Genomic DNA, 11,633 nt, shown 5'->3' with positions numbered 1-11,633 from the left:
ACTGACAATTTGTTGCTCAACGTTGTACTATTTATTCTAGTCCGATATATGTATTCCAATGAAAACATCTTTATTAAAATGTATATCACTAATGTAACGTAAATGGGCCGAAACGACCCGACTTTACCGAATTGTTTTGGGGCTGAAATGACACTAGGCTCGTGTTCATTGCGAGTGTGCTGCCGCCTGTGGAAACGATATTTCTGGATCCGATACTGCTCTGTGCTGTATTTAGGCATCTCCGCTTCGACAGAGAATTCCGGAAACACAACAGAGGGCCACTGAAAATTGTCAGTGTGCGTTATTTCATGCAAACTATGGCAGAATTTGAGAATCCCAGGTCCCCTACTTTGTCGCACGAGGAAGCTGGTCACAGCAGATCCCCGTCAGCGTCTCCGTCTCACCCACGCTCGCATGCCCTTCATTCAAGATCTAACTCCGAATCCGAGAGTGAAATACCAGAGAAGTCGAACTCGAAGACGAAACGTTCGAAATCACCAAGTGAAAAAAGCAGTCCTGGCAAGCAAACATCTGCCTCTCAGGAGAAGAAAAGAAAACTTGAGATTGACGAAGAAGCGCAGCAGCAATTAAAGCTTAAAAAAGAAAAGGAGGAGGAAGAAAGGATGAAAATGCAGTATGAAAAATTGTTGTTCGGTCCAAGTGTACGAGTGTTTGGATACACGAGAAAATTTGGATTGACGCTTAATTGTATAGATGCAAATCCTTCTCGTTTAATAGATAATTTAAAATTAGGTTTCAAAAGTCATGTTAGATTTTTATATCAACCACTTAAAAAGTCCAAAACCTTCAGAACGTTAACATCATCGCTGGATATGACTCTTGGCAGATAGTTTTCCTCATTAGTTTCATGCATGACAGTTCAACAACCCCAAATCCATATTAACACTTTTCACTAATAAGAATGTCATTGGGTACATTAAATTATTTTGTGTATTTAAAGTTAAAAGTGTACACTGGGCAGACTGGAAAGTGCTATCCCTGAAGTCAATACAGGGATGCATTCATGATAGCATAAAAAGAAATTATCGTTGGATAAATAATATGATAATGCAGGTGTGAGAATTTTGTAAAATTAATCCCTAAGTGAGATTCAAACTTGGGTTTGCCATGCGGTACTTTTCATGAACTTATTTATTTACTTTTTTGCTTTTAGAGTATTGGTGTCAAATTTCTCAGAGGAGCAGCTCAACAGATATGAAATGTACAGAAGATCTGCCTTTCCTAAAGCAGCTATTAAGAGGGTTGGATATTTTCATCTGTTATGAATAAAAATTATTGAGGTTGATTCTTGCTTACCATGCTGGTGTGAATAATTGTCTTGACTTTAAAAATGATTCTTTCAATACCATACGTGATCCTCCTGGATGATGGGGTGGGGGCTTTCCTCAAGAGTTGAGGAGTGTCTCCTGTCCCTCCGATCACTCACTGAAATTCTAGTGCACACAAAATTGTTATTGAAAAATGTTATTTTTTACACACCTTACTTCTAGTGTGATATATTTATGGTAATACTGCCTGTGATCATGTGACTGTACTGACTTAAGCAGGGTAAGATGATTCAGTTGCTGATTTAAAGCGTTATAAAACAGTTAACATCCCTTTGATTCTGTCAGCAGGATTGGCTGGCTTCACTCTTGTAGTTTGCGAGCATGGATTGTTTTTTTGATCCGAAGTAATTCTGAAAGGATCAGAGATTAATTGATTTTAGGGGGGATTACGGAAGATCTCGTTTAGGATTAAAGGGTAGTTTTAGCTTTGTTGTTTAAAGTTTGTCTGAGCATGCATTATCTCACAATGTTGAAACTACTTAAAGCTAATAAACTGAAATATTACATAATCTCCCATTTACGGTAGCAGATAATTTTTCAGATCTAGTCAGAAAAATTTCCCTGTCTCAGAAATCAAAGATTTTTATTTTTTTTTAAACGGATGAAAACTATTCACGTATTAACTTGAGATCTGTTATGATGTCTAGTTGGGCCTAACTAAAAATGGTGCTGATATGATTCGCAATATGGCAAACACATCATCCATCTTTAAAAGATCTAGTTAGCATGAAATAGTTCTTTGAGATACAATGGGTTCATACTGTTTGAAACTTTTTGCATGAGTTTAGCCTTTCTGAAAAATATTTGTTCACTTAATGTCAACATTTTAATATCATTCATTGCACATTGGATGTTTTCAGCATTATCTTGGATTAGTCTGCAAGCAGTTTGCAAATATTCTTGTCAGAATTTTTTTCCCCCAATAATATTAAGTAGTCAAGTGTACAGTTGTATGTAGCATTTATAGTATATTAACCGATGTTTGATAGGTATGGCCTTATCTTTACTAAATAACCACAGACATGAATTGACTTTATGACATATGACATGAATATGTTTATTTCATTTCAAATTGTTGTCAGCCATCATCCCAAGGATTTTGTCATGGTAACCATTTGTAGACAAATTTCATTCAACTTAAGATACAAATTGTTATTTTCCAGTTTAGAATTAAGTTATTTAATTAAGTCAACAAAGTCGCTCATAATTCCGTTCTATTTTGAGAATGCTTCAAAAGTAGTGATGTGACATTTGACAAATTCCATTATTGACTAACTAATAATAACAACATTTTTATGTGGTGCACATATTGGTTCAAGAGGGAATGTAGAGAGGTAAGCACTGTCTTTAGGTTGATCTGAGAAGAAAAAGCATGCATTAGATAAAAAATAAAACTGTGAATATTTGTGATTAGCTGAGGCACTGGAATACTTTGAAGCATGAACTTGGGCTGATGATTGTCCAACATAGCATGGTGCTGACCTCTTATGTCTACAATGGTGATGTCATAAAATCTTGTGTTCCAGCTTTTGACTGAAATTGGTTGACCCACAAGTGTCGCCAATCAGCATCAGATTAATTTGCACACATGTGAAAAATGGCTGGGGTTTCTCAACTTTAGGGAGAACTTACATGGCTCATAATGTGATGAAACAATGATGTTATCTGATTTTAATGGAACCCAGTGATGTTTAGGATCAATATTTTTCAAGATTCAGTACTATTCATATGATTAGGCATATACCATTTTTTTAGTGTAATGGCAGCATATGGGGTTTAAATGCATAGGAATTATATTTTAGAAGTTCACATTTTATCCAAATTCAGTATTTAAAAAAAGGTGATAATTTACTTTATTTCTTGCCATTATTGGAGAACTATAAGCATTGTTTAATTTCAAGATTTTGTGAAGCCAGGCTTGGATTTATGGAACTGAGTGCTGTTTCTTTGTAGAATATTGATAATAGCTGGTACTAAAGGAAGAATTGATAAAAACATACAGAACAGAACTTTCTTTCTTGTTTAATTGGCACTTTTATTGTCAAGAGAAAAATCTACATACCTGTGCATTCATTAATTGTAAAATTATTTGTTGTACACAATATTTATTTTTATCTTCCAGTTAATGCAGTCCATAACTGGATCTGCAGTCTCACAGAATGTTGTGATAGCCATGTCTGGTATAGCAAAGGTCTTTGTTGGAGAAGTGGTAGAAGAGGGTCTGTATCTATTATTATTATTATTATTATTATTATTAACAATAATAATAAATTTTATAATAAAAATATTACAATTGTTGCCAATAATTCATTTTATTAGGGTGACTTGATCACCGTATTAATTGTAAAAAATGTATGCACCTGACTCTAGTATATACATTATTAACCTCCCACAATAAATAAATGTCATATTAGGTATTCCAGGCACGTTTAGGATATCAGCAAATACAATTAAAAACTCTAAGCTGTTGTTACCGTCCTTAAAACCTTAATATAAAAATAAAATGTTGAAAAAATCATGCAAATTGGTCAAATATGTTTCAAGATATGACCTTTCGAAGGTTTTGAGGGACTTGGGAAATTTGCAATCCACACCGAAAATGCAATTACCATCAACTTCGGATGAGTAAAAACAATAATTTGAAGCTATACAACAGTAGCATTTACTGCAAAGCTAGACAAGTTCCTTGTTATTCAAGAAATGCAAGCACTACGATCATAAAATCCTTTTTATTAGGTTCACTCTAAAACAGTAAAACTACAGAGGTCAGCCTTATTGGAAAAGCCAGAAATTGAGCTTTTCCATGACTTTGCAACCTTGCTATCATAAGACTATGACATTTAAATGCAAATTAATGTATGTTCCTGTGAGAAAACCTTCTGAAAACAAAGCCCAATTTTTTCTGGGCCAGTGGGTTTGAAACTTTTGCCGTACTAGATCATAGAAGTCAGAAAAAAAAAGCAAAATTTGGAATGTCCGAAAAAAAAGCAAAAACAACAATTTTCAAAAGATCACAACTTTTTTTTATGTATTAACAGATTTTAATACTTCTAGTACCAAAATGGAGGGTATTATATGAAAAATTCATGCAATATACAAAGAGTGTCAACATTAGTGTGAAAGTAGTTTTTAAAGCAGAAGCAAAAATGAAAATAGTCAAAAATGACAAAAACAACAATTTTCAAAAGTGTACAGCTTTATCAAATAGTAACTGATTTTGATAGTTTTTGCACTCAAATGAAGCATATTATAGCTTTAATGCATACATTACTAATAAAGCAGATATAATTATGATAAAGCAAAGATAGGTTACAAAGCAAGAACTATTGACAAAGTATCAAAATCTTTCACTATGACTAATGTTTTGAATATAATATACACTTCAGACAGTAGATACAATTGTAAATGTCATAAAGGACTGCTTTGTTTAAAATAATCAGAAAAGTAACAGCTTTAACAAAGTTTTAGCTTGAGAATTTTATTCTGCTTTATTTTGTTGGTCCATATTTTCAACTTTCCAAGTTCGGCCATCGCTTGAAACTGGTTGTACATTAAAGACCCAACTAAACACAAAACACGACTTAACCTCGGCAATGTCATCATTTGAAACGATCGGTTTTGGTTTTCATCTGGCATAAAAACTACAAGTGCTAGATCAGGTTGGTGTACTTCCAACACTTGTCCAATGTAATACTGGTCATCGTAATACACAGCTACCCATGTGAAGCAGTATGAGGATAGGATGTCTCAGAACAGTTTCTTAATCCACTCATAAACCTGAAATGTAGAAGGTTAGAAAGAGTTAAGTCAGATGCACTTGAATTGATGAATGAATCAAAGCAAATGAAAAATATTAAGAAGTAAAGGAATTTAAATTAATTCGTGTAGATTATTTGTTCAGCCCAAAATAGTTTTTTGTTTTTAAAAATGGTTCTGTTTTGTTGTTTGAGCTCTGTGTGTTCTTTGATTTCCTAAATGAGGCTGAATTAATTCATTTTACACGAAGTATTTAAAACAAATTAGGTACTTAGCTACATTTAATGATGCTGACCAGAAAATTTACCGAGTTGTTACAGACTGGAAAAATTAGAAATGCCATGTAGATATATAACAATTGGAAATTGGTGATAGGTCTCATATCTTTAACATACTAAAATGCCAGTCTATAGCTTGCTAGATTTACAGTGCCATTTCATCATTAATAAACACTTATCCAAAATTTTGGACCTTGCAAAAAATTAAAACCAAAAGAAACAAAGTGAAAAGAAATGAAGAAGGGTAACAGAGCCCATTTTCCTTTTGTTGAATCATGTTTACAAACAGGAAGGTCAAAATATTATCGCTATCCGATTTAATCTAATAATTATTACTTGCTCGATCACATGCAAGAAAAAATTATATCAACAAATTTACTTTAAATATGTAAATAACATACCAGGCTTCATCTGAGGCCATTTTTGCATGCATATTTCATGTGTAAAAATTACTTAGCTGAGGAAATCGGACTCTAAAGGTTTTCCTTGAACTGTATAACAGGACCTCCATTTAATGACTTCAGGTACTCAAAATATATATATAAAGACAAAAATAAATATAAAACATTAAAAACGAATCATTTTACATACAAACTTGCAATAAATAATCTTGGATATGCATCGAGTCATGTGGCATAAGTGTTAGGCCAGCCATTGCATATGGCTTGATCTCGCATGACATCACGGAAAATTTCACTGTTTTTACAGAAATAAACTATAATGAACACACTTTAAAATGATATCAAATTTGTATTTTAAAATTAAGATTTACCTGAAAATTTGTCATTTTGAAGTTTTCTTCATGTAAAATTTGAAGCAAAAACAAAACCGATTTACACAGTAAAGATATCAAAATGTAGGTCATTCTCTCTGCTTTACAATGGTGCTGATTATGGTAACATGGGAAGTACCACACATAGATCCATGCCTTACAATAAACATGTATGTAAAATTTTTGACGTTCAGACGAACTGCCGCTGCACAAATTATGCCCTTTACATACCTCAAATATATTTTTAAATATGAAAATAAAAGAAAAACACAAAGATTTATGCATAAATTGATAGAAGAAAAGTAGTTATTGGGACAAAATTTTTTATTTTATGAATAGTAATGGCATAAAATATATTGTTCAAAATGTGCAAATTTTTTACTTTTGACTTTTGCCCTGCTGGCAACCCATTGACTAGTCAACAAATGAAAATGAGAGAGTAATTACAAGGGACCTACTATTTTGTTCATTTTGATAAAATTAAAATGATGTCTTTTGCTGGGATACAAACAAATCCTTTTTGTATTGTGATCATTTATTCTTTAATAAAACTATGTTTGATCTTGTAATATTTGCATACAGGTATTTGTTTTACAATTAATCAGATTGTACTTTGGTAAGAACATCTATGCAGAGCAGAATGTAACCCAAAACACCACAGTCCCCATGGTAATGTAACAATCATGTTCCAAAACAAAAGATGACTTATTTGTAAGTCTCTGGGCAGGTATTAAAAGGGAGTACAAACAAATCAAACATAACAATGCAGCGTTGGTAAAGAACTGATATTGGTAGCAAAAAATGCCTTCAGTTAAAATGGTTCTTACGATAAACTGCTCTTTTGTTGAAATCTAATCAAATTTAATGATAGTTCATGACTGACCATCTTTCCATCATACTCTCACTCTTGTCCTTTTAACCTGAACTCATTCTATTATTATGTATATTTAAGTTAATCTATATTGTGTGCTAAACTTTTGTCCATGATTGTAAATTGTTCTTTAGATTATGGCCATTTGTGAACAAAACATTTATGCATCGTTTGAGTTCAAGGCCAGTCTTATTTACAATTAGACTTGTTTTTTTTTGTTGGATTGCTTCACATTCTAATATAATATAGGTAAAATGAAAATGTGCATAAATAGGGATTTGATAAATAACTCATTCCTGTTTTAGATCAGTCTGAGGGAATGCATTTTTGATCAGAGTTTATAGTTGTGTTGTTGAAAAAAGATATGATTCTAGAGAAATTATTTAAAGTAGTTATACAGATTACTAAGGTGCTATATACAGACTGATGGAAAAGTGGTTATATTTATAATCTATATTTTGAACCGTGTTGAGCTTTTAAATTCCTTTTAGGGCAAAAATTCGTAATGGGAATTGGGGACCCTGGTGGCCGAGTGGTCTGAAAAGGCATGTGCCTTTACAAATCACTTACATCTCACCTCTTTCCATATAGGTTTGATTTGTGTGCTCGGCCAATGTGGGTATGTGAGAAAGCTTGCTTGTAGTTTCCTGTGGGTCTTTGATTCTTTCTGTGGTTTTCTGAATTCTACCTTGACTGGATATAATGGCTGTCATGTGAAGCCTATCTTGTGATGAAAAATTGTGTCAAACCCAGAACAACAACAACAACTGTTGGCAGTTGGCATACTTTTCTTGTCAAAGAATTCATGGTGTAAATTTGTCAATATGGAATTCTAATGGAAAAGGGTTTCATTTATAGATTTCTTTAAGCCTTCCCAATGTTTCGAGCAAAACAAGTTATTTGTCAAGGGAAGAAACAACATCCACAACAAAAAAATTATGCACAAAAGCCGAGAAATTCTTGACTCCTACATGTTTGAATGACATGGGGAAATATACAAACAGAATAAGCACTTCATCTTTATTATGCTTCAGATGCATGGAATTTAATGTGCATGCACTTTTTCAAGCGTCATGTGATTTTCCAGAATGAATCTTGTTTATTAAAATATACATAAATAATCTTTAAATTAAGAGACAAAATTTGATGATCAAAAGCAAAAATATGTTTAAAATGTTTGGTGGGGTGAATGACAGGCACTGGGGTGAACATTATGAAATAGGCTCTGGGGTTGACTTTTATGTCAGAAGTGCCCTCTTCTGTGGCCTCTTATTCTTTACATGTGTTGATCGCACTGTTCATTCAAAATATTTGGAATTTCGGGGTTGAAATTATTAGACTCAGATTTAAAATCATGCTATATTTTAAGAATTTAGTTTTTACCCTTAACTAAAGGTAAAGATATGAAAATTAAGCACTGCAAGTTTATAATGAACTTTATCATAAGAAAATGGTGGCATTGAAAAAATGTTTTGGGGGCACTCACCAATTAATATGTACTTTAGAGAGAGTGACGTATGTAAGGTGAAGTAGTTTGCATTTAAAACATGCACAGTGGAGAGAATGTTGGCATACCTATATGCTACAGTAATGTAATGTGGATGATATTTCTTTGGATATTGTACTTTTGGAAATGTTACATGATTTATGCACACTGCTAACTAAAATGACTGCTCCCTTTTGTTAAAAAATCAGCCTGAATTAGACTAAAGTACACTATACATAGCAGCTATTAAAATAGGGAAAATGAATTTTGCCAGACTAGACAATACCAGCTTCTAACAGTGCAATTAATGAAGTACCAAATATATAATATGTAAAAAAAGTTATCGGCTCTTTTTTATACAATTTACCTCTGAAGTTCAGGAAGTGAAAATGACCAAGTAGAGCTAGCACTTTTTTGAAAGGTTCACATTTGAAGTAAGGCCAAGCTGTATACTCTGTAACCCATAGTACACCCATCAATCATACATCAAAATAAAGGGAATTAAAGGTTCTTTTAATTATACTTAAGATATACAAGGTCTTTTTTAAATAGCCAGTATAACCAGTGAGGAAAGTCGGGAAAATTCTTTTTCTTTAAAATCTTAACCCTATGGAAAATGCGAAACTGTATAGCGCCACCTTACAATATCATGTTTGAACTTGCTGTTAATCTCTAGTGATAACTCCATATTTGAAGATAATCCCATCCCCTACTTTGCATGTAATATTTGGTGCATTTTTATTTTAAAAGTCGTCATGTCTGATGAAAAGAATATCACCCACTTTTAATTTAATTTATGAGGCTGGTACCACTGAGTTTATCATGAACATATACTGCAATAAAAAGTTGACTTCTTTATTACAGCTCTGGATGTGATGGAAAAGTGGGGAGAAAGTGGACCGCTGCAGCCTAAGCATTTGCGCGAGTCAGTCCGAATATTGAAACAGAAAAGTCTCATTCCAAACACCAAAACGAAAAAGATATTATTTTCTTGAGGGAAGAAGCTGATCTTAATGAGTGTCGAGCTAGACTCGAGTGATGGGACACTGGGTTGGAAATATTTTAAAACAGTCTAACAGCCAGGAATTAAGATTATTATTTAATTGCACAAAAATCTATTTTTGCTTCATCTTCTGTATAAAATCCTTGACAGTTTGTGGCAAATTATTAGCAGCCCAGCAGAATGTCCAACTCATCCCAGGTTGCCTGAGAGTGGACTTGTCCACCAGATGTACAGAAGGTGTCATTGTCATGTTCTGGGCACATTTGTATCATTTCTAGGATGAAACAGGAAGTGTGCCAGCTCATAAACACCATGGCTGTTTTGCTTGAACAAAGACAATTGTTCTCTATGCAAGAAACTGGAGATATTTTGCTTAGACAAAACAATGTGGTCGAGATTGATGAAATCCAGCTATAAAGGTGGAGAGAGGCATATAAGCATTATGAGATTATTGCTATCTCATGGGGATAATTATTGCTATCTCATGGGGAAAATTATTGCTATCTCATGGGGAAAATGATTATCAAAGGATCAGAGAGAGACAGACAGAGAGAGAGCAAGCAATGGGTTCCTGGAACTTATGTTGAATACGGAAATCTTTCATGCAATCATATCAGTGGCAAGTGTGTTGATGGTGTGAAATTTTGTAGAGATGGCGAGATATCATAACATGTATAAAGAAACATAAGGCATCCATTTCAAGTTGAAGTGTATGTCTACAACTGTCAATAAACCTTTAGAAGTCAACCTGTGCATCTGTTTGTCATTTCAGTTTTGTTTCTGCACTTTAACTCTTCCCTCAACTATACTTGGTATGCACTTGAGATTATTGGGATCTTGAATGAGTTTGTTCGATACATTTTCTTTCTGCAGTCTAATTTTATCAGGGATTATTGGATTTCAGTCACACTTAATGCCCAGTTCTCTACTGATACAATCTTCCAGGAGTGTGATTTCTAGCATTATAAATTACCATTTGGTTTGATTTATGGCCCTTTATTGATCCTGATTGTTAATTTTATCAATACTTTGGTTTGTGCAACATAGCTTAGCGTAGATTATTTATCTGAACCAGATTTAGTCTGCAGTTCTGCATGGATAAGGTCTTGCTGTACTTTTAATTGTAAGCACTCTGCATCGACATTTGGCTGAGTTATTGCCCTTGATTATTCATTCTTTTGTGATAGAGTGTCCACAGTATAACTCTTATCATTTAGTAATTGTCCTTGACTAACCATAAAGGGTAGTTTTCTCAGAATTTAGAAACGATTCATTCATTATATATCTATATCTATATATATATATATATATATATATATATATATATATAAAATTTTAATCAGTTTTTTTTAGTTTTTAGCCATGGACCAGAAGAGCTTATGAGATGGTTAACTGTCTCTATGTTAGCACAATTTTGTTATTGCTTCTAAACTGCATTGTGGATTGCCATGAAATTTGCCTTATGCGTTCAACCCTTGGTATGGTTGGGCCTGAGACAAAAATGATGCTCCTCAAACACCCCATCTTGAAAATCTTGTTATCGCTACTCATCCTGAATAGATGGTCGTATCTACCTGGTGTTTTCATGAAAAAAAGACTGCTTGTGATGTCTTGTTTGTCCTAAATGAAAAGGGTGCCAATCTGGTGCCTGATGTAGCACAAAAGTTGACATCTTAAGAATCTTGTTTTTGCTATGAATGGAAAGTCATATAGACATGGAGTGTTCACTGAAAAGACTTTAACGTCTAGTTGGTTTGATGAAAACTGTCCCAATTTGATGTCTAATATGGCTACCACAGCAGCCATCTTTTAAATCTTGTTATCTCTACTCCTGATTGTATGGTTATATCAGCATGCTGTTTTCGCTAAAAGACTTTTTATGAAGTCTGCTTGGTCCTAAATGAAAATGGTATTGATCTGGTAACTGCCTTGAAAATCTTCTTAGGGGCTGTCCATTTAGTATGTACACATGGAGGGGAGAGGAGGTTAACCCAAATGCATACGCTTGCGTATGGGGGGGTTCTACTGATAATGTACGTATGCATGGGAAATGGGGGTGGGTGAAACCTCGATAATTTATCTAATACATAACCTGTTTGACTGGGTTCAGTCAGTGTT

At 33.6% G+C, this 11,633-nt stretch overlaps 1 protein-coding gene across 1 annotated transcript; it reads left to right on the top strand.

The window, feature by feature from the left end:
- Nucleotides 1-207: 207 nt before the first annotated feature.
- LOC149787646 (uncharacterized) lies at nt 208-10,262 on the top strand. Its single transcript, XM_089973830.1, has 4 exons — nt 208-634; nt 1,175-1,262; nt 3,472-3,568; nt 9,377-10,262. Exons 1-4 carry the CDS (start codon nt 309-311, stop codon nt 9,505-9,507), a joined length of 642 nt encoding a protein of 213 aa, XP_089829956.1. The 5' UTR covers nt 208-308; the 3' UTR covers nt 9,508-10,262.
- Nucleotides 10,263-11,633: the final 1,371 nt, after the last annotated feature.

This window comes from Sinohyriopsis cumingii, chromosome 11 (genome assembly GCF_028554795.1).
Source record: "Sinohyriopsis cumingii isolate HCF-2022 chromosome 11, ASM2855479v2, whole genome shotgun sequence".
In the NCBI taxonomy this organism is placed as follows: Eukaryota; Metazoa; Mollusca; class Bivalvia; order Unionida; family Unionidae; genus Sinohyriopsis; species Sinohyriopsis cumingii.
Note: the sequence above shows the minus strand (reverse complement) of the source record. Positions and strands in the feature narration are given on the sequence as shown.

Bases quoted from the DNA above. Each gene is read 5' to 3' on its own strand.
- LOC149787646 (XM_089973830.1), top strand. From the start codon at position 309: ATGCAAACTATGGCAGAATTTGAGAATCCCAGGTCCCCTACTTTGTCG. The intron at 635-1,174 runs GTATGAAAAATT...TTTTGCTTTTAG, and splicing joins GAAGAAAGGATGAAAATGCA to AGTATTGGTGTCAAATTTCT. The intron at 1,263-3,471 runs GTTGGATATTTT...TTTATCTTCCAG, and splicing joins CTAAAGCAGCTATTAAGAGG to TTAATGCAGTCCATAACTGG.